The following is a 24,817-nucleotide window of genomic DNA, read 5'->3' on the forward strand; positions in this document are numbered from 1 at the left end:
GGCAAAGTTTAAATATCTCGGATGCTGGTTAAATGAAGATTGCAATCCAGAAATGGAAATAAAAGTTAGAATTGAAATGGCAAGAAAAAATTTTCTCTTGATGAAATCAACACTGTGTAACCGCAGTTTAAACTTAAGAGCTTAGAGTACGCATGGTTAAATGCCATGTATGGTCTCTACTGCTGTATGGTGCAGAAACTTGGACCTTGAAGACAACATCATAAAAAGACTTGAAGCCTTTGAGATGTGGTTATACAGACGAATGTTAAAAATCCCATGGACAGCAAAAACGTCCAATCAGGAAGTACTGGAACAAATGGAGAAATCACGTGAACTTTTAGATACCATAAAAAGAGGAAAACTGCATATCTTGGTCACCTACTTCGTAATGAAAAATATAAGATACTTCAATTGATTATAAAAGGGAAGATAAATGGAAGAAGAGGACAAGGAAGACGAAGAAAATCTTGGCTGGCAAATATCAGACAGTGGACTGGTATGAACTCTGAGAAACTGCACAGAATAGCTGAGAATCGCTCAAAATTTGCCAAGGTGGTCGTCGACCTCCGATAGGAGATGGCTCTCAAAGAAGAAGATTGACCTTAAAAACGTATTTGATAGTATTCAGTTAAATATTGCTTTCGGTGGCTTTGTAGCGTACATCCTGGTCGAATAATAATAATAATAATAATAATAATAATAATAATAATAATAATTGCAATCAAATTGAACTAATCACAATCGCTTGGGTTTGTTTGGAATTATTGGCGATGTTAAATCCTAAACGACAAATAATAATATGAATTAACTTCGCGTGTTCTCTGCTTGGTGCTTTGCATGAATGCAAGTAAGAGAGTAAGTCTGCTTTGTAAGAATACGAGAGAGAGAGAGAGAGAGAAATCCTATCTGCATGAGACTAGCTAACTCGTCTACAAAGAAAGGCTTTGATCTAAACGGAATTGTTTCCAAATTAAGTAAACCCAGTCTCGTCTTGTCTGAGATACAAATGCCAGCCTGGTTGGCAGAGTGGTTAGCGTGTCCGCTCTCCAGTCAAGAGGCTGCGGGTTCGAATCCCACCGTGGGCATGGATGTTTGTGATTGTCTGTGGAAATACTAGTGGTGGTGGTGGTCAGCGGTAGATGGCGTTGGTGTAGTTGCTGTCAGTTGGTTGATTGTGAGTGGTGGAAGCAGAGTTGTAGAGTAGATGTCCTCCCTCGATGAGTGTTTGGACTCCCTGGAGGTAACAAATAATAATAATAAATGAGCTCACTTTAGTTGTCACACGCAGATTGTCATACTATAATTAACCGTTTGCGAAGAGAGCAGATATGAAACGTGTTCTGATCTGTAATTGCCTATAGTATAAAACCCAATAATTTTTTCTTCTAAATTTTTCACTTTAAAAATAATTTACTAGATTTACTAATCTAAAATTGTAATTTACTAGCAAAAATCTATGACGACTCATGTTACCGATGAGCCCCTGTGTACAAAGGGGTTCAGGAATAAACTAAAATTAGCAATGTAAAGGTACATTAATATGCAGGATTCAATAGTTGCTTTCAGATTAATCTAAGGATTTCATAGTCGTTCTTTTTGCTTTCAGATTAATCTAGCAAAATTTCTGATTAATCTAATATTTTAATGTCTATATCTTTTTTCATTTTCATATGATAAGTCACATTCCAGTTATTCGAAAGTATTTATTTGCTGTAATATTTTATTATCTATCACTAATTTACTTCTTATTGTGGCTTCTCCTTTGAAAGCCTTTTTTTTTCTTTACTTTTGATATTTCATATTATATTGTTCTGAAATTTAATTTAATGATTTCACTGATCTCTGTAGATCATCTTCTGATGTAATACAATTTGTTCATCTGCAAATAATGGTGTATCTATCTTTATTTCTGTGTGTTTAATTGTATGCCACATGGGTTATGCTATTCTAAATTGTTACACACACACACACGCATATTAAAAAACAGATATGTCTTTCCATTCTGATATTTGTTCTAATTTGAGTGCTATTTTATTTCCTGTGTATATTTCTTGAATTGACTGTAACAGCTGGTTTAGTATATTCGGATCAGTTAATATCTTAAATAATTTTTGTTTATTAATTTTATCGAAAGCTTTTTTCGTAATCAGTAAAGGCCATGTCTTTCTTTTTTGAAATTCTCTTCGCTTTTGAATTAATGTTTTTAGAGTAAAATTTGAAGTTCGGGCTTTTCGGAAACGATTCTGAGTTTGTCCTCTACAATGCTGTTTAGTTTATCTTTTAATATTCCTGCATATACTTTATATCCCGCATTTAGCAGACTAATTTGCATATAACTTTTGCATTCATCTTAATTTCCTTTTTTATAAATTGGGATAATTAGTGTTTTTTTTTTTTTTTAAGTTTGGAGCTTTTCCAGAAATCCAGACCATGTTAAAGAATTTCAAAGTCTTTCATTTACCCCCCCCCCCCTGCATTTTTGTCCAGTTCTATGTATATAGTCTCTTCTCCTGCTGTTATTCTATTTTTCATCTTATTCATTGCATTTTTTTTCAGCTCTGAAATCATGTTTCCTGTTAGGTCATTCTTTGTTGCATAAAGTTCTACTTTTTTTTTTTATTATCATCAGTCCAGAGCTTTTGAAAATAAGTTTCCTGTTTTTCTAAATAAATTCTTTATTTATGTCAGATTTAGAATAATTTTCCAAACGAAAAAGGTTATTCTCAATAGCTTGGCTTGAGGGAACACGACAACTAGTTTGGTCATCAATCTACACCATTCCAAGTTTTTCCACTTCGGCAATAAGATTGCCAGCTGTAGTATTAACTAGTGGCACGTTTTGAACAACTGTAACAACAGAAGAGCGAGGTAAGTTTAGTTTGCGATCTATCTCAGTGTTTAATCATTTTAAACTCCGCACGAAATGTTAATAGGATTCGTGCGTCTTTTTCTTTTCAGTGGAAGCAATGCACCGTTGCTATAAATTGTATCTTCCATTATTAACAACAATAAAATAAAATAATAATTCCAAACATTCATAATTCACAGCGAAACACTGAGACACGCATATTTACCAACCTTTGTAAATGAACTGACTTCATGAATGACGCATCATGTCGCTAATACGTCGTATCATCGAATACAGCGTCGTGTAAATGGGCGTTGGTCATAATTGAAAAGCGTCGTATGAGTGGATCGTCGTAAGGCCGGGTATTATAATGTTGTAAGTATTATTTCTAATAAACTGGCCACTCCATGTATATTATTCATATACACAAGATTTGATACAAAGATTTTTAATTTCGATAAATAATTAAATATTTATTGAAACAAAAAAATCCAAAATGCTAAGGATACAAAAGCATTTGTAATTCATTTCTTACCACGTGAGATACAGTACCTCTCTAGAAATCGCTAAGATCGCCATTTTTTTTTCTCAGTTGCAAACACTTGGGTTCAAATCCCGACGTAAAAAAAAATCTTGTAATGATCTTATTATTATTTTTTTCAGTTCATTATTATTCTTTTTTATTTTATTTATTTTTGCTGAACGGGTGTTTGTTGCCCTCATACGGCAGTAGAAAATTTTTATCTCCAGGAAATTCTTGGTCATGTTGTACCATCATTTTGTATGTTGGTTTAAGCCAATAAGAATACAATTTGGTCGGCTAAATCCCAAATTGCCAGCCCATCCTTGTTCGTTCATTATCCAGGTAGATACCCAACAGGGTGCACCACGAGAAAGTTAGGATTGGACATTAGGTCAGAAGCCCTGATCGGTTCACCGCATTCCTTTAAAGGCTATGTGGAGGTCTCCTCTCAGTTATACAGCTTTGACCTTTAATTTATTGACATTAAATTGACATTAAGATCCATCATTTAGTAATGATGTAAGTTTTCATATAGTACTATCATATCCTGTACGCCTTTTGAGGATACATGGCAGGAATTTGATGATGATGATGATGATAGAAATTCTTGGTTTTTATCTCAAAAAAAACAACAACAAAAACTGTTCGAAAAAATAACACACATAATTAACAGACCTCCACGTACAGTCCTTATTATCTTAGTTGATTCGATAGTGATTCCAAATAACCTAACCAAGCATTTAACATTCCCAGAGCTGTAGTTGCGTTTTTACAGCATTCCTGATTTTGTTTCTTACTCTTATAGTGAAGTTCGCTTTTCATGTGCACACTTTATTCATTATGTAACTCCATACAACAGCAACAATAACAACAGCGGATGAGAAAATGAATTATTTTCTAAAAAAATTCGCTTAATCAGAAAATGATTATCGAAATTCCCTAGTGTCTGTAAACAGCTTTCTTTACACAACCCAAATAATTTTTATACTTTCTAGAACTTTAGCTTACAGCATTGAAAAAAAATTAAATTAATGATGGTGTTAGAAAGTATAAAAATTATTCGGAAATAAAAGTTTTACATTTTTTGAAGTTTTATGTTTTGTCAGACATGTAAAAATATCTCGTTTCAGTCATATCTTGACATATGCACCCATCTATCGTTCTAAAAATAAAATGCACTGATAGACAAAGAATTCCCACAATTTACATACAAAAAATATTCTTAGTGGGCGGTAGATGGCGTTGTGTGTTGATAGTAATTAACGTAGTGTGTGTAGAATCCAGTTGGACCCCTTGGAGGAGTTACATAATCATAATACTTTAATGCAAGGGTATTCAACCTTTCAGACGGTGCGGGCCGCATTAAATATTTCAACGAAGCTCGCGGGCCACTAAGCTATACTGCTGTATTTAGAATTATAAGATGCTTTCCAGATTCACAAGGAACGCTGTGCATTTGATACTTGACATAAAATCTTATAAATATAAACAAACTCAGCTTTAAGAGCGTAGGTAGGAGTCGGGTTCATGATAAGTAAATACAATCAATACTTGAAAAAAGATAATTTAATGAAGAATTAAATGTCAATAGGCAGCTTGGCAATGTTTTCCTTGACCAGCTTGTCGATGTTGGCATCAGTGCTGAAAGTCGCTATGCGCAGAGTATTCTTGAGACGTTGGTCCGTAATCTGAGTTCTTGTCTTGGACTTCACATGCTTTATTCTGGAGAAGACTGCTCACATAAGCATGTTCTTCCTAACAAAGTGCACATCTTTAAAGCATGCCGGCTAAGATTAGGGGATGCGTCCTCAGAAATATAGTCTTTGTAAAATGTAAGCAAGGCAATTGAATAATTTTTCTCTCATACAAGAGTTGCTTTGGAGTTCAAGCAGCTCCATTTGTACTGAGCCTAACATTTCGGCAGCATCGACACTGAAAGAAAATGTTGCTTACGAAAATCACTAAATCTCTCTTCTCAACACGGCTAATTTTGTAGCGTATTCATCAAGAGATGAACAGTTGGACTCAGCAAGAAGCTGAAAATGAGTTAGGTCATTTTTTGCGAGTTGTGCCTCCCAAAGTTTGAGCTTGGCTACAAAAGCTTTGATGTGATCAAACAGAGTGTGCACCAGTTGATCTTTGGATTGTAGCCGCGTATTTAGGTCATTCATATGCAACGAGATGTCGGTTACAAAGGCAAAGTCTGTTATCCACTTCTGATCGTTGAATTCCGCAATCGGCTTCCCCTTGGTTTCCATGAACGGCTGTATTTCGCTCCTTAAGTCAAAGACTCTTTTAAGAACCTTCCCTCTCCTCAACCAACGCATATCACTATAATAAACCACATCGCTGTGATCCGCTTCGCACTCTTGGGTCAAAAACTCTTGGAACTGACGAATTTTCAATTCTCTTGCTCTAATAATGTTGACGACAGTCACAATAACTTTCATGACATTCTCAAATCCAATAGTTTTTAGTTTTCTCGCACAAATTCTCCATGGATTAAACAGTGGTAATGGACGAAACCTTTTCTTTCTAGTTCCGGTTCTTTCCGTAGCAGCACAATAATCCCTTCGTTCTTCCCCATATCAGGGGCTCCATCAGCTACCACACACTCCAGGTTGATTAAGCTGCCAAGAAAACGCTGGAGAGTTTTCTTGGCGGCTTCAAGATATCAGTGCCTTTCGTCGTTCCCTTCATAGGTACGAGCGCTAGCAGTTCTTCTGTCACATTGAATTCTTAATCATTCCCACGGACAAAGATAGCCAGTTGTGCTGTATCCTTCTCATCTGTGCTCTCATCTAAAGCAAGTGAATATGACATAAATTCGAACGACCGTTTTTTTTTAAAGTTCCTTCAATGTCATGGGCAAGTTCTTCGACACATCGTGCTACAGTTACTCCAGACAAACTCAATTTTTTAAACACTTCCTTATTATTTGGGCACAGAATATCCCCAGCAGCCATGAGACACTCTTTCACAAATTCGCCGTCCAAGAAGGCTTTTGATTTTTTAGCAATTTTTTCAGCTATTACATAACTTACTTTGACGCACGCTTCGCTCTCTTCCCTCTGCTTTTTAAACGAACCCAGCTGCCATTTTAAATCAATTTGGAGACGGTTGACTTTGTCCACACCTTCGTGTGGACAAAGTCAACCGTCTTTGTCAGCCGTCAACCGTCTCAAGTCAACCTTGAAGGTGATAGAAATTGGACGCATGCTTTGTCTCATAGTGTCGTTTTATATTGTATTCTTTTGATACTGACACTGACTCAAGACAAATTAAACACACTGGCTTATCGTCGATCGGCACAAAAAGTACGAATTGGTCCCTTTCATTAAAAACCCGACAAGAATCACTTGATTTACGCTTTTTGCTCGCAGACGCGATAGTAATGGAAGAACCCAAAACATGATCCAAAATGGCCGTGTAACGGTTATTATCCACTGAATATGTCTCACACTAATGAAAAAAGTCTGGCAATATAAAACCACAATAGGCTATGGCTGACACGACGAACCTGCGTGCGCTTATACATGAATATCACACTGTTCACGACTGACTGTGGATGAGATCCTCTTGTATTTATATGAAAATAACGAAGTATCGAGAACCTTCGAAATGTATCTGGAAGGCATTAGACAGCGCACTCGAACGAACTACTGCTTTAGCCATCTACCTGCGACGTTAGTACTAGTACTTAAGTACCGCTTGACGCTGGTAGATGGCTGAAAAAGCCTGTCTATTTAATATTTATTTTTATAGGATTTTATGTAAAATATCAAATGCATAGCATTCCTTGTGAAACTGGAAAGCATCTTGCAATTCTAAATACCACAGTATAGCTTAGTGACTCGCGGGCTTCATTGAAATTATTTTTTATTTAATGGCGTTTTAAGGTTAAGTAGTTATTTTTTCAAAATGACCAGCGGGCCACAGCAAAGAGCTCTGCGCACCACAGGTGGCCCTCGGGCCATGCATTGAATATCCCTGCTTTAATGCAACAACTAATGATGTAATAAAGCATCGAAATACTACTTTAAAAAAAATGATTTATTAAAGATATGGAAAATATGTTTTTTGTTTTGTTTTTTTTACAGTTTATTTGTCATTAAATGTCAAATGTGCATTCCTGAAATGAGGATCTCTTGATCAGACAGGGAAAAAATTTTGTTCCACATTCTTCAAGCGTTCACGTTGTTATTTAGGGTTGGGTAGTAATGCCCTTGACTTTCCTTGACACTGTTGAATAAATAAATAAAAGCAAATAAAGAAAAAATAATAAATATTTTTTTCTAAAATATAAAATAAGAAATAAGATTAATATTCTCATATACAGATATGTTAAAAAAAATTAAAAAAAAAAGTTAAATTACCATAAAATCTTAAACAAGAAAATGCATATAAACTACATTTTAAATAAATAATATTTCAATTCCAAACGAAATAAGTAAATCAGCACTTGGTTTACAATTTATACAAAAATAAAAAGAAAACGAAGAATCACCAGCTCATGTAGCAGTAACAAACTATTTGAAACTTGGTGGGTAGCGGGTCTTCACCCTACATTAATTATTAATTGCATTTTATGCAATTTGGTGAAAAGTAACATAATATGAGATGTGAAAGATACATCCATAAAAAATAGTTTAATTTTAGTAACAATTCGGTACATGAAGACAATAGTCAAAACCAACAGGTCAAAATGAGATTGTTAATGTGGTCACTACATTCCTTACTGAAGAAGTTTCTCATTCCTCATCTCCATTCTCACAACGATGTTTCATATTGGTTACTAGTGTCCAGGAGCTGAGTTGGTAATAACTATTACTTCTGCAAAGCTTGAGAGTAGGAACACGCTTACCCAGTGCATCCCAGACATGCTCAATAGGATTAACGTAAGGAGATCTGGCTGTCAAGCCCATACATACGATCGTCTATTCTTGAAGATATTGGTCACAAGTTTCGCTATATGAGAACGAGCAGTATCGTCATTAAGCCTTCTTTGTCGCAGCAATACGGACGAATATAGGAGGCCAGAACCTCGTCTGCATAAGTTGCAGCATTCATGGTTCTGATAGGAAGCACGTGCTGGTCGATGAGTCCACCAATAAGATGGCTCCTCAAACCATTAGAGGAATGATAACGTGTCCCTTGTTCTCTGCAGATCAGAACTACCGACCCACAGTGTCCTTGGATCCAGTTGAAATGGAGCCTAACTCATTTCAGACGTTCTCTCCTGTGATGTGCGGATAAGGGCACGCAGACCACCGATCGTCTAGCATATAGACAATATTCGCATAATAGTCTATGTCCCAAAGGCTGGCGAATAGTAGATTAATGTTCCTGTACCTGACGCGAGGTCAGATTGTAGCTTATTTTGGCGAGCATATAAATGGATGCATCCGTAAACTGCGACTGTAGCCGGCAGCTTTCCTTCACTATATCTCCAGGATGTTGTTGGAATTGATCCCGCAGTCTGTGATCGACGGAACAACTCACATGAAACCATATGATTACTTTCTCCCGAAGAGAAAGTAATCATATGGTTTCATGTGAGTGGCCTCTAGTCTTACAGTGGTTCGTCACCTGAATTCATCGGTTAAATGATGTGTCTTGCAACCATATCCAAGAATTTTGCTATCACGAAATGTCTTGTTCTCACTCCAGACACGAAATGGGAAAACCATTCCAACTATAATGCACTTGACATTCAGATGTTTTTTTGCCTTTTTTCCCACCCTGAGTTATTGTGATTTTCTCTTCGTTCCTTAATGTAAGGAAACCAGTTTGTGTGTGTGTGTGTGTGTATCAAAGGGAACGGTAAGTAACAAAAAAAATTAAAAAAAAAAAAAGCTCCTTACCATCCTTGAGCCTTTACTTATGGTGAAGTTCAATGAATGAAATAGGGATGGTTCATCTTATAGTACGCATACCGGCCACTGAATTAGAAACTTTTATTTTACGTATAGGCATGCGACTACTAGTACCGATCCTCTTCAATTCCCTGAGCATAGTTCGGTGAGGTATGGGTCGGGAACAGACCTCATTCAATGCTTCGGTCAATTTCTGCACACAGAAAGTTCTGTTTGTCCGTACAAGCCTTTCTCAGATGACGGCGTTCTCTTTCAGACTGTCTTAGGAACACAGTTACGTCTCTTAGACCAGTGCTTCCCAAACTTCTAGAAGTCAGGGCCCCCTTTGCAAAAATTAAAATATTTCACGGCCCCCGTCGAAAAAAAATCGTAATAGAGAGATATATTATAATATTTATTGTATTTATATATATATTTCACATCTCCCCCTCGAAAAAAATCGTAATAGAGATATATTATTATAATTATTATAATATTTATTGTATTTATATTCAATACAAAACATACACAGCGAATATTGCAAAAATCAAATGCATATATTACATTTTTTGCTTCTTAAGAGTTGGTTCTGAAGACGATGCGGGCGGTTCTGGTAAAATACGAAATACTGTCCTTTTTATTTTTTTTTATTTTTTTTTTTTTGAGTCTGTTTCTGATTGTTCGGGGGGAATTTTTTTTTTTTTTATCAGCCACTTATTCATCTCAGGGTTAAATTTTTTAACGTAGAATAGATCAAATAATATCACCACTTACCGATACTAGCACACCACAGACTGATAACATGAAATTAGTGAATATTACCTGAATAAGGGAATCCCCGGACCAGGAACATTTTTCTCTTTTGTGACTTTTCTCCCTTTAATGTAATTAAGCCTAATGCGAAACAGACAGCAAAGGCAGGTTATTAAAACGTGCATATGATTGGTGGGGTATTAACAAAAGATCGCGCAACCGAAAGATAAAAGCATAGCTGACAATTGAGTTGAAATGCTAACTCTCTTCAACCGAATTCCATATGTGAAACTGCCATAACATTCACTATATATATATATATATATATATATATATTACTTAGTTTTAACACTTTTACGAATTTTAACACGTTCGGTTGAATTTTATTGCTGCCTTGGGAAATCGAACTCACATACATCTAATTAATAACAATAGTTTTTAGTTAGATACTGTGTTTGCCCATGCAACATATAGTTTTGTTTCAGTCTATACAGCATAGTTTCTGTATGAGGGGGACATGTGATTCATTAATTAGTGTGTTTTTATCCCAGTTGTCTCTAATTGCACTATTTGTTGAGAAATATATTACACAGACTCCTCATACCTTATTCACTGACATAATAAAAGTACTCGTTTTTATTGCCTCTGCTGTATAGTGGCTGTTGGGAGGGCGTGTTGTTTACCACTGCAAGAGAGTTGCTATCTCCCCACATGAACTTGTTTAAGCTTTTTTTCATGTGTGAAATATATGCGAAACTTTTATTGGTAACAGAAAACTAGCTCGGATGACAGTGATAATATAAAACGAGTTTTGATATGTATATAAAGTCAATATCAACAGTCTCCCTGATTACGAACGCCTGATGAAAGGGACAGGAAGATTTGGAGCTTCCCTGGAGAGCATTCGAAGTAAATACAATTAACCACTGCTTTGAAATGAAACATACGAATAAGCAATATTTACTAATATTATTTAAGCGCCGAAATACGCAGGAAGCAAAGTTTGTGAACCAACACCAATGTGTGAATTTTTTCATTAAAATATAAAAAATAACAAAAAAGAAATAATAAATAATAAAAGTTAAATACGTTTCTTTTAAAATAAAAAAATATACTTAGTCTTAAAACATTTTAAATTTGTTTTCATTATTTCACGGCTCCCCTTAACAAAACCTACGGCCCCCAAGGGGGCCGCGGCCCACAGTTTGGGAAGCGCTGTCTTAGACAAGCAATGAGGGTTATTTTTCCACGGATTAAAAAAGTTAAATGAGTCAACTGTGGTGTTTTCAAAATCGTGATTTCGGCCAGCCAGACAGGAGCCCACAATAAGTCGAAAGATCTTTAGTTTTTTTCTCTATTGTGATCAACACCATTGACGATTATTGATCAGCAGCATTCTTAAATAGTTGCCTAGAATGGGTGGTGATGCACGTGACCAAATTTTTCACATATATGCTGCATAAGTCATGTTTTCGTAGATTTGCATAAATGTCTGTATTCAGCGGCCGGTCTGTGTGTGTGTGTGTTTACAATTTTCGCTAATAAAATACCGTAGACGTGTAGCAATAGGAGTCAGTTTTCCACATGTAATTGTGTTATAATTGTCACAACAATCCACTCGTAAATAAAACAAGACGTAATCTAACGCTTTTGTCTGGAAAATAAATTACATTTGTCAGTTCTATGGTCAGAATATTGTATCAGAATATCTACAGCACAGTGTTTATGTTTTCGGATAAATGATCATATTTCCTAATGATCAACTATTGTATTCTCCTATGTCAATAATATTCCAATGTGCAAAACTAAACCGCACATACTGAAAATCCAATATACATATACTGTATATATATATATATATATTTTTTTTTTTTCGAAAAAGTTCATTATAAGTTCTACATCCTGAAATGTTCTTTATTGATTTCAGCCAGGTGATTCTTGTCTCCTAGGTCTTCTTCTTTTGGTTGTAAAAGTATTTATTAGGAGCCTGTGTACATCAGTGGATTTGGCGTTTGCACACCGCCGCACGAAGGAAGACTTGGTTTCGAGTCTAGTCGGCGACTAGAGGAAATTTTTCTGAGCCTTTTTTCGACCGGTTCCCGAGTTAGTCGATCTCTGGCACGGGCAAGCAGGTTTTTCGGCAAGCAGGAAACTCGGGTTTTTCGTCCTGTAAAATCAAGAAAATCGACCGTAGAACCCACATTATTTCAGACATTAAATATATTGTGTTAGGGTTAGGGACCACGAGATGGCGGCACATTTGAGCCGTTAGCCGATAGCCTTGGGTCATCTATCTCTGATTGGTACCAGTGGAGATTGAACTGCCCACTCAGTCTCCAAAAAAGTTAGATAGGGCTAAATGGCCTCGCCTACTTCCCGTATACGAGAATAAAAAGGCGTTAGCTGATTTTTTATATATATATATATATATATATATATATATATATATATATATATATATATATATATATATATATATATATATATATATATATATACTGTGTGTGTGTAAGGAAGTAATATGAGAATTACAGAGGAAATATTGAAATCTTAAGGAGTAAGATTCTATGCTTGGAATATTAATATTAATGAGTAAAATTTATGCAAGCATACTCGATGAGAAGCTGTGAATGGGAGATATGCTGATTTAAGGCCAAATATCGGATCCATATTTTAACTATAAATTCTGTAAAAACAGAGCAGCTTTGTACAGAATGTATAGTGGTTATTCAATATGATGCAATTATATGATGTTAATGGAACTTTATACCTACTTAAGTTGCAAGTCAGCAGTCAGAATTGGTGGACAAGTTTGGAAGATGGTTTGATATTAAATCAGATATAAGAATGTATGGCGGTGAATCCACCTTCTGCTATTTATCATCTTTTTAATTATTATGAAAGAAAGCAATATTTAACCTGATATAAAAATTATAGACTTTTCTTTCAGTTCTTTATTTATGCAGATGATATTTCTACTAAATCAATATCCCTACAAGTTCTGGACTCTTTAGCTAAATTTAATGAGTGTCATAAGAATATTTGGTACGAAAATAAAATGTTCAAAGCATTTATATCTTATAGTTCTAAGAGTTGGGTTAGAAATAAAACGATTAACTAGAATAGAGCCAATCACATATATGAGGGTTGTAAGAGCGAACAGAGGGGATCAATGGCAGAATCGTATTAAAAATAGAGATATTATTGAGATACTTGACATTGTTAGCAACAGGAAGGATGAGCAGAGCTAATCTGAGGTAATATGATTACATAAATAGAATGGGAAGGGAAAGCAAAACTAGTGTTCAGTTCAGGAGCAGGCAAGGATTCAGTGGTAGAAGACTAAAATCTAGGTGAACTGATGTCATTAAATATAAATGTTACACTTAACAATACTGGAGATCTGTTTAATAACAGACTGAGTAGCCTGTGGAGGCTCAGTAGAAGTGGCATTTGCACTCTACAGCACTTGACCGCACGACGAAAGGCGTTCGAATCTAGTCACCGACTAGAGGAATTTTTACTAAGCCTTTTCTCGACGTTCCAGAGTTAGTCAATCTCTGGAACGGGCTAGTGGGATTTTTCTCCCCGAAACTCGGGTTTTTCGTCCCGTAAACTAACTCAAGAAAATCGTCCGTCGAACCCACACTATTTTCAGACATTAAAAATATTGTGTTAGGGTTAATGACCACCAGATGACGGCACTTACTAGCCGCTTTCTTCACTGTGTGCCGATTAATTAATGATAGCCTTGGGCCAGATATCTCTGATTGGCTACCAGTGGAGATTGAACTGCCCACTCAGTCTCCAAAACAAGTTAGATAAGGCTAAAAAACGGCCTCGCCTATTCCCTATATGGGAACAAAAAGGCATCAGCTCATGGTTTTTTTTTTTTTTGAGTTGGAAATAAACCGTTGAAGATAGTGATAATGTGAACTATGTAGTAAAATATTTTGAAATGATGACGATAGTATTTCAGTAATAAACATTGAATGCAACGAATGTTTTAACGGAATATATTTATTATAAGTAATTGAAAGGTATATTCTGCGAATATAATTAGTTAAGTGGACTACTTACTTGCCTTGATTTTCATTTTACGCTTAACTGAGCTCTCAGTTTCTCCCCCCATCTCTCCAAAGCCCAAGATTAATCTCTGGAAGTTGGTCACAGGACCTCGCCAAGTTTCTGCAAAGTTTATAAATAATAATGTATGCCAAGAAATTTATGAAATTAAATAGTAAGTAATCTAAAAAAATTATCAAAACTTAAAAGCAAAGCAATTAGTTGTTTTTAAAGTAATGGTAAATATTTACAGATAGGTTTAACAAATATTTTATCACATTTCGTAATGATTAAAAATCTTACTATACTTACTCGCCATAAGGATATGTAAAGGCTCCGGGCTGAGTTTCTAGAATATCCGTATTATCGCAGATGACTTTGGCTAACGTAACGCGTCTAAGTTCTTGTAGTTGACCTGAAAAGAAAATCAAATAACACAGTATTTAACGGCTTACGTAGGACAAAAGATCAATGAATTGCATAAGATACAACAGCTTTAAGTGTGTGTGGGGGGGGGGGGAAGACGCAGATTAAATTTTCTACTTCTTCTACTCGTAATTTCCGCTTCCCAGGGTTCGCGTGTTACTTTAGATGCGACTTCTTGTTAGTACTACTCCCAACCGACCCTCCGCCTGGTCTGCCGCTGGGGGATATATTTTGGACTGTAGAGGCGTATGTTCACGGGCCGGTTTGCCTGTTTGCGGGATGAAAAACGCCTACTGGATGAAAAAACCCTACTGACCGCGCCCAAGACCAGCTAACTTGGCTATGCCTGAGGAAGATCCTCAAATTCCTCACGTCTACAACGGGAATCGAACCTGGGACACTCCCAAGCATATGGTTGCGAAGCGCAAAGCCACTAGGCTAACCGCGCGGTAGATTAAATTTTCTACTAATTGTTAAAATATAATTTTATCCTGTTTGAAATAGTTAGTTACACTTAAGGAAAAATTGCATGATCATCGGCCCCATTTTATGCTTCTATTATACTTGCGGCGGCTTCTTCAAAAACACTTTCAGTGATAGATGATATTCTCTACCTGAATTAGAAGTCTCTTTACCTTCTAAAAGACAAGTGGGGGATACAACCCACTGAGTTGCATAAAACTAAAATACGATATTAGTAAAAACAAATGCTGTGATAAATGATCATTCATGTACTGTATATGAAAACCGCAGGTATGTTTATGTGCGGGGGTATACCTCTCCAAAAATTCGTGCGATCCCCCTCAGATCACCCAACAGCGAGGAACCCGGAGGATCATTTAAAACTCAGCAGTAGTTCTATTCAGTGACAAGCTTGCCTCGCCACCGAGAAAAACCTTCAGCAGTTGTTGCTCTGCCCTATGGCAGGCTTATCCCACCACAGAGCAGGGTCACCCAGGGAAAGGCATCCACTTTCACACAAAAGCGCAACAGTGGGAGTAAGACAAGGCATATGCAATATGCAAACCTCAGTTTTAATACGTCGTAGTTAGCGCATTTTCCCGTGCATAAGTCGATATTTTTTTCTAAAATTTTTAGGCCAAATATTGTAGGTCGTCTTATGCACTGGGTAGGGGGGGGAGGGTTAACCGATTGAGAACCCGCGGTTCCCGTGGCGCCTTGTCTCCGCTAACAGGCTTCCACCAATCACAAGCCTTTGTGATTGGTGGAAGCAGTTGACGTCATTAACTGCTGATTCTGAATATGCCAATAAGAACTCTGAAAGCATTCGTATCTGCAACTCGTTGGCGTGGTAAGTTAATTATTTAACAATATTTTGAGCACCAGCCCATAAATATGTTCGAAAAAAAAAAAAAAATAAAAAAACGATTGTCATATTCTACAAAATTCAAGTTAAAAAGTCATTAATTATGCAAAAGAACATGGAAATAAAGTTTAAGAGAGACCGTTTGGATCTCCTCCCACTGAGTGCATGAAAACAGTGGAGATGTTTAATGATTTCTTCATTTTGGGTTCGAAAAAGTAGATTATCCTTATATAGTCCTTATAAGGACTGGCTTAAAGGGGCGAAGCAAGAATGCTTTTTATCTTCCCCGTTATCTGTAGCGGACAGTGTATGGATAAGGTGTTATTGAGCTATTAAAGCTCTGATCATGGCAGGAAGGTAACAGCAATAGCCGAGCCTCAGTTAGAACTTCATTGGCTACAGCATTGCCATCCATTACCCTCCAAGGGTATTGGAATGAATGAATCAATCACCACATTCCGAAAAAGTAGATTATTTGTTATACACGGGAAAATATAGTAGAGATAGACAAAAACATATTAGGTGTCTTAATGTATATAATTTTATTAAATATGATTAGAAAAAAAATTAAGTTTAAACTTCTAATTCAAATTTTAATTTCTATTACAGTTATGATGTATAGCATTTGTTATTAACTCATTGTTAATTAAAATTTATATTGTGTATAGGGTTATAATACTTCCAGATCTATAAATAGTCGGATATTTGTGTATATTTGCTCCCAAAGATTTCCTTGTACAGTTTGTATTCATATCTTTCAACATAAAGAATTTCGACTATCTCACTTGGAATTGGATACAAAACACCAAGTTATTGCAATGGCATTTATTTAATATATAATTTGGAAAGCATTGTTGTGTGGATTGCTTGTATTTAAATAAACGGAATAAATCCTCAAAGACTGCACACACACACACACACACACACACACACACACACACACACACACACACACACACACACACACACACACACACACACACACACACACACACACACACACACACACAGTATATGCATTTCGTTTTTTTTTTTTTTTTCCGCAGAACCTATTTTCTACGCAATGATTTTATTTATTAGGTATAGTTTCTGGGAAAATTTTCATGCTACTTCTCTTAAGCACTATTATTATAATTTCGGCTATTATAGCCTGTTTTTGTTTAGGAGTGTCCCTTATTTGAAATACATTGGCTATTATTACTCAAAAAAGTGTATATATATTTTAGGGCATTATGGGTGAGTATAGAAGGCAATTATAGCAGAATAAAAGAGGTGGAAAAATTTTGTACATACCTTGTACAAAATTTTTCCACCTCTTTTCATGTCTTCCAATTCCATGATCCTGCTGAAGGTTGTTTATAACGGGGGAGGGGTTGACGTGGGAAAAAATAAAATTGGAAACCCGGGTTTTTGCATTAATAATATATATATATACTATCGTGTTTAAGGGCGCTTTTTTGCGGGGGGGGGGAGGAGAAGGGAAGGGTTTACTTATGGGGAAACTGGGGCAGGGGAGAGCGTTAACGGAGTGCGGACCGTTTCGGTCGACTGACCATCATCGGAACATTTTCGGAATGAATGTAGGGCTATCTCATGACTGCAAGTTGAATCTGCCAAATAAGGGGCATTTGTTGTCGTTAAATGGCCGGAGGCGTAGCTTAATTTGTAAGTTCTGGATCGTCCAACATTCGGAAATTAGGTAGGGGCGGTGGACGTTGATTGAATTTTCATCGCATTTTATGGCAATAGTTTCGGATATTCTTTGTTATTTCTCAAGTTACGAATGCTTTTCTATCGCATGGAGTTGTGTTATTTAGCTGTGGCCAGGATAATTGCTCTTTGAAATTTAATATCGTTAGCTGTAGCCTCTGGGAGAGGATGGGGACCTTTTTCCTTTTTCGATTCCACAAATAAAGTCCATTTTTGGGATGTAATTGAAAAGTTTAAACCTTTCTTAAGGATATCGGATTCATGTTTTGAAAGGCAGTAATCCGATATGTTGAAAATTACTTTATCATCTGGGAGGCTGTTGTGGTATTTTTTCTTATAAAGTTCTTCAATTTTTTTTTTAATTTGGTTAACTTTTTTTAACTTGAAAGTTTTCTCGTAGCTATGTTGTATCACGTGGTCTATGCTGTTCCAGTCAGTGCAGTCCACACTATTAGAAATATCGTCAAAGTAATTCCGGCAATTGACACTACTAACATTGAATTCGTACCTGATGTGTTGGATTGATACGTTCGCGTGACAATGTCAGCACGTATTGTGAATCTTTAGTCAGTGTCATGAACACACGTTATATAATTATTGGCGTACTGTAGTTCCGTCAAACTGAGTGAATCGATCAGGGTTCCAACTGCATCAAGATATCATGTATGTATATAGATATATAAATATCTATCTCTATCTATTCGGTTTTAGAAATTGTGTGTATTATTATGATCTAAAAATAAAAGAAGTGTATTTTTTATTCTTTAAATTTTAGAAAAAAATTACAACTATTTGAAAAATAATGCTATGATTCTGAACTAATATATAAATTGCATTATTATTTTATTTTTATTTTTTATTTCAGAAATGACAGGCTACAAATCCTACATTTTGTAGGTGGGAACTGCACTGCAAAACCTACATTTTGTAGGTTTGCAGTGCGGTATCTGTGTAGGGTGATTTGAGAGCAATAAAAAAAAGAATTGGGAGAACCAGGATTAGCAGGGAATTCTGAGAAAATGGAGTCATCAACCTCGACACGTACTAAACGATCAGAGTGGAAGCTGCAGACCTAATAACAAAGGGTTGAACGCAGGTTATAAGATGGTTAAAAGTGCGTTACTGATCTTTGATCGTCAGTGCAGGAATTAAAGAAGAACAAAGGTCAGTAACGCACTTTTTGTCTTCGAGTGATGTTATAAGATTTTTTTAATTTAATTTTTATGGCGCAAAGACATCAAAGGTCATACGGCGCCGGGAAGGTCACAGCAGTGTATATGGTAACTGGTTAGTAGGACAATCACAAACATTCAAGCCCTTGGCCGGATTGGAACCCTCATCCTCTTGGCTGGAGAGCAGATACACTTGTCACTTGGCACACCAGGATGTTATGAATACCACCATGTGTGTGTGTGTGTGTGTGGTGTTTAGTAGGCTCTTAGATTTCTACATCGCAGTTTAAAATTACTTGCAGTTGAATGTTCAATTTCCCTCGATTCAGCGAGAACTATCATGATCTCTACGACAAATTTCTGGTCATCAAATGGCTCTGTAATACGATGTGTTGTGAAACTTCGATCACTTTTTGACTTTCAGATTCAAGACATATTAGTTTTGTTTTCACTAATGTTGCTACTCTAAATTATTATTATTATTATTATTATTATTATTACCTGACATCTTTAAGGACTCATCTAGGGAGGGCACTCTACTCTATTCCGCTACACTCATCTCACCGTCTTCCAACTACTTAATTCTCAAAATAAGCACGACACAACAACTACCATCACCATCTCCTGCCCATCGGCACCAACAACATATTCTTTTTGCCTGCAAACTGCCTATGTTCTCATAGTCGATTTACCTGTGCTCCGTATGAAAAACCTGAGTGTCTGGGAGAAAAAACCCTGCTACCTTGGCTAACTCACCATCAACTGAAAAAGACCATATAACGATTCTTCTTGTCACGACGGAATCGAAATTAGACCTTTTCCAATTGATGAGCGTAATGTTCTGATAGGCTTCCAGTTACGCTAAGTGGATTAAAGTGAGTAGTAAAATTAAAACAAAAGTCATATATCCCAAATATTTGTTCGAATCGTCCAGCGAAAACAGCAAATAAATAAATAAAAATAATAAATTACAAATAAATAAATAAAAATAATAAATTACAAATAAATAAATAAAAATAATAAATAAATAAAAATTATAAATAAAAATTATAAATAATAAATAAAATAATAAATAAATAAATATAAATAAAAAGAATAAATAAATAAATCAGTAAAAATAATAAATGAATAAAAATATCTAACTGAATTAGACCTCCGAAACATATTCTTGTAATATCAATTCTAATGTCATCCTACTATTTTTGTAATTATTGCTAGATTTACTTTTCAAAGGTTTCGGTCCTCCCCTCCCCTCCCCACCCCTTTGCAAATGATTTGATCGAAAAGAAGATGACAAAGCAGGTATTTGTAATAATCAAAATTCAATCAAATCCATCGAACCAGAGTCCAGAAATAACACACAAAAATGGATAAGGAGGTGGGGGGGGGGAGATAATTCTTGTAGGTGTTTTATGCATTTTGCATTAACGTACGACAGGCTACCCAGTGGTTAAATTCAACTGGTGCTCTCCGGAGCCGGGCACCAGAACTTTTTATGCACTGGATCCATTTTTCTGTTTTGTCCCTTTAGGGTAATTAAGCCTAACGCGAAACAGACAGCAATGGCAGGTTTTTAAGACATGCATATGATTGGTGCGGTATTAACATAAGATCGAGCGACCGAAAGATAAAAGCATAGCCAATTGAGTTGAAATACTGTCTTCAACAGAATTCCATATGTGAAATTGCCATAACAACATTCACTATATATAAATATATTTCTTAGTTTTAACACGTTTAAGAATTTTAACAAGTGCGGTTGAATTTCATTGCTGCCTTGTGAAGAGCAAACTCACACACATCTAATTAATAACAATAGTTTTCAGTTAGATACTGTGTTTGCCGGTGCAACATATGGTTTTGCTTGAGTCTACACAGTATAGTTTCTGTATGAGGGGACATATGATTCATTAGTGTCGTTTTTATCGCAGTTATCTCTAATTGCACTATTTGTTGAGAATATATTACACAGACTGCTCATACTTTATTGACTGACATAATAAAAGTAGTTATTTTTCTTGCCTCTGCATTATAGTGGCTGTTGGGGAGGGCGTGTTGTTTACCGCTGTAAGCGAGTTACTATTGCCCAACATGAACGTATTTAAGCTTTTGTTTTTCATGTGCGAGGTATATTCGAAACTTTTTAATTTCTTTTTTCCAAAAGTAAAATCAGGAGTGTGAGTTATATGCGAGGGCGAGTTATATTCGAGTAAGTATGGTATTTCAACTATGGATAAGTACATTGGTATTTCCTTTAAACAGAAAAATAGCTCGGATGACAGTGATAGTACAAAACGAATTTGTAATGACAGTTTGTTGTAGTTTCTGGAGAGAAAGAGGTCTGTAACTAATCCACAGAAACACAGAATTCCATTCAGTTGTAATGCGATAATATTAATACGTTGAACAAAAGGAAAGATTTGCCGCCTTGTTGGACACTCGACCAGTGGATCGCACTGGTAAATACAATTGGTTATTTTGTAGGAACATTTTTTTGTTTGTGACTTTTCTCCCTTTACGGTAATTATGCCTGTGTTAAATAATAACTGTGTTATTATTCAACAACTGTTTGCAGTTTTGAATATGTACATTCAAATCAACAGTCGCCTGGTTAAGAACGCATGATGAAAGGGACGGGAAGGTTTGGAGCTTCCCCGGATAACATTCAAAGGTAAAGACAATTGGTTATTTTGTATAGGGCACCCAGGACTTATTCGTTTAGAATTTAACCGCTGGGGATACCCCAAAATAATCGAAATCTGAACTTAACACGCAGGCATTTTCTAGTTAAGGATGACGCCACTAGTAATCATGAATGTGCAGTTTTCCGCGCCAGTCTAGCAAGAGGCATCATCCTGTGTTAATTGGTTCGTTGTTCTGGCTGCTATTTTCTTTTTGTTAATGCTTACAAGCAAGTTTGGAGTTTTGTGATGGGTCACCACCAATGGCGCACCCAGAGAAATGGCCACGGGGCCCTGGGTCCCCAAAGAAAAAGGAAAAAACACTAGAAAATTTTCCAAAAATCTTTTTCTAATTAAAATTCTTTTTTTTTTTAAAATTTATGTTGTGTCTTGTCTTCTATTTCTATACTACTTATGAATTAGCGATCATTGCAGATACTCAGTAATAGGTTGTATGCGATGCGTAGTGTGTATTCTCAAATCGTCTACTTAACTCCCCCCCCCCCCCCAAGATTAAATCCTGAGTGCGCTACTGGTGACCACAAAGAACAGACAGTGTGAGTGAAATTTCGTTTTCTTTTGGGTAAAACTGCAGCTGAAACTATTTTTATACTTCGGCAATAAAGACGACGCTTTAGGTAAAACGCAGGTCTACGAGTGGTTCTCCCGTTTCAAAAATGAGGACATGTCAGTTGAAGATCAGCCACGATCTGACCGACCTTCGACAAACAGAAATGATGAAAACATCGAAAAGGTTTGCGAGGCAGTCAATGAACATTGTCGAAAGACCATCGAGCAAGTTTCTGAAGAGACGAATTTGCAATGGAGTTCGTGCCAGCGAATTTTAACAGACGAATTGCAAATGAAACAAACGTGTGCCCGCTAAATATGTGCCTCGTTTGTTCACAGAGGATTAAAAAAAAAGCGTGTGAATGTTTACTTTTTATTCCCATGGATAAACAGTATTTCAGTTGAACAGTGGAATATTTTCTGCTGCTGAGGAAAGTACTTCAGTGTTTCCACTGAAATACCTTTTCAGTGTTAAAACAGTTCTGGAACTGTTTCCAGCAATGGATAAAACGTTGAAACAAGTGCATTGACTCACATGGGGAGTGCTTTGAACAAGATTGGAATATGTATTATAAACTTTAATAAATTTTTAAAAAATCCGGTTATTTTTGAGTACCCCACTCGTACATAAAACGTGTGATCTCTGTTTTGTCAAGAGCATAATTATTTACTGAATACTCCCATATTTACTAATAACTAATATATGTTATATTGTATAATTTAGAAATTTATATCAGCGAATGAATCAAAATCCTAACGAATTCATTCCAAAATCTTGAAATAAAGATATTTTTAAAGTAAAACTGCAATAAATGTATAAATACTACTATAATATACTGGCAAGTACGAAAGGACATTATTCTTTTTCACCGGTCTGATTTTAAATGTTTAGTTACTTTCTAGCATTCTGATGTCCTAAAAAGGACTGGGAGATGGACTGAGTCCTTGACTCTTTATCCCTTCATCTGAATGAAAAAAAATCTGTGTGGATGGGGTGTTATTGAGCTAAAAGCTCTAGTCATGGCTGAGTAACGGCATTAGCCGAGCCTCAGTTAAAACTTCATTGGCTACAGTATTGCCATCCGTTACCCTGGAAGTACTAAAAATGACTTTTCATTATCTATATACATCCATTCTGATGTCTTTCTCTCGTTTTACTCTTTAATAAAATTAAATGATTTTTTTTAAAAAGGTGTTTGGACTAATTATTTTTAAATAAACAAAAAACTCTTATGCAAAGTTATCTTTTTAAAACATTGATTTTATATACAGCAAAAATCTTTATAATATCTTAAATATAAAAAGCTAATAAACTTCATTTCGGCGATATAAACATTATTGAAATTAAGGGGATATTAAATCCCACATCAATCCGACTTTGCTGCGAGTTCTCCGGTATTGTACTAAGTACAATACCGGATCACTTGCATTAGCTCACGCTAGTGATCGCCGATACTTCATAGTTTACTATATTCGGCAAGAAACTCTCTGATTCCAATCTTTGAGTTTCTAATTCGGTTTTAAAACAATGTGGGATTTAATATCCCCTTCATTTTAATAATGTTTATAATATCTTTTAACTCACTTAACTTTGTTTATTTCCATAAATCATCAAATAAAAGCATAGGTTTTATATTTTCATCTGCTAATTATTTTATTAAAATGAGCAAACAAATACTACAAATAAAGACAAATACTACTAGTGGTGGGTAGATGGCGTTTTGAGCAGATAGCGGATAGTGGTGTTGTGCGTGGATGGAGAATTGAGAGTGCCAGCCCCAGCAATCAGTCCTTGGACTTCTTGCAGGTGTCACGTATTATTACTTTGAGGACAACGACAAAAACTACTGCTAATAATAATAATAATAATAATAATAATAATAATAATAATAATAATAATAATATCTTTTGCATTTTAAAAATAATTTTTATGTTTTCTTTGGGTTAAAGAATAAAATTTGAAGCTTAGCTATTTCTATAGAGCTTGAATGACTTTGACAACGAAATGCGTTCGAACAAACTTAAACGTACAGGAAATCATTACATCCCTTGGAACCTTTTTTTCATGTTCGATTTTTAATGGTAATAACAATAACTTACCTGCAGTGAAAGATCCAGTCTGTCTACCATGCTCGAAGTAGTAGCGATCACCAAATTTCAGGTGATAAAACTGGATTCCTAAGATACATGCGAACGTGGGACCCACAACACTACCTGATCTGGGAGTTTCGGACAAGCCTCCAGAGAATATGTCGATATCTTCTACAGCTCTGAAACATCAAATAATGTATTTTTTATTCAATGACTCAATGATGCTCGACAAAATTACAAAACACCTAGAATATTTGATGTAAATCGAGCAATTTGAGATACGAAATTTGGTATAACAATGTAATGTTATACCAAATGTATAACAATGGTATAACACACACACACACACACACACACACACACACACACACACACACACACACACACACACACACACACACACACACACACACACACACACACACACACACACACACACACACACACACACACACACACACACAACAACAAAAAAAAACGTCCTACAGTTGTTCCTTCTAAGGGCTAAACAGGCCGGATCGCTGTGGATTATGCTTGATAAAGGGTGTCTATAAGATTCTGAGGCATCATATTCCATTCTTCCACCAGAGTAGACTTTGGCTTACCAAGTGACGAGCTAAAGCGCGCACTGTAAGCCGATGACAAACGAGGGTGGTCAGCGTGCAATAATACGCTCAGAGGCTTTTCACACATCTTCGATCGGATTTAAATCTGGTATTCGTGCTGCTCACGGCAGTCGTAAAATATGTGCAGTTTCAAGATACTCCTCCACCACTCTATGGACAGCCGCAATATC

General features: G+C 35.9%; 2 protein-coding genes across 3 annotated transcripts in view; one reads left to right on the plus strand and one right to left on the minus strand.

Moving 5' to 3' along the window:
• LOC150109891 (peroxidasin homolog) overlaps positions 1–2,599 on the plus strand; it is a 36,166-nt gene extending 33,567 nt beyond the window's left edge. The window contains exon 11 of the mRNA XM_090396457.1: positions 2,557–2,599. Within this exon, the coding sequence (XP_090252583.1) occupies positions 2,557–2,599 (43 nt within the window). The remainder of the gene's footprint in view (positions 1–2,556) is intronic.
• Positions 2,600–7,406: 4,807 nt separating this feature from the next.
• LOC150109892 (immunomodulatory peroxidase-like) overlaps positions 7,407–24,817 on the minus strand; it is an 88,383-nt gene continuing 70,972 nt past the window's right edge. The window contains exons 11-14 of one of the 2 annotated variants that reach the window (XM_090397214.1): positions 24,031–24,200; positions 14,357–14,459; positions 14,064–14,167; positions 7,407–7,613 (exon numbers count right to left, since the gene is read on the minus strand). In XM_090397214.1, the coding sequence (XP_090253340.1) occupies positions 14,095–14,167; positions 14,357–14,459; positions 24,031–24,200 (346 nt within the window). In that variant the 3' untranslated portion in view covers positions 7,407–7,613; positions 14,064–14,094. Of the gene's footprint in view, positions 7,614–14,059; positions 14,168–14,356; positions 14,460–24,030; positions 24,201–24,817 lie in introns of both variants that reach the window. The other variant, XM_090397204.1, reaches the window with a different exon arrangement.

Source organism: Typopeltis vanoorti, chromosome 1 (genome assembly GCF_054136105.1).
Source record: "Typopeltis vanoorti isolate ZY-2024b chromosome 1, IOZ_Tvanoo_1.0, whole genome shotgun sequence".
Classification (NCBI taxonomy): Eukaryota; Metazoa; Arthropoda; class Arachnida; order Uropygi; family Thelyphonidae; genus Typopeltis; species Typopeltis vanoorti.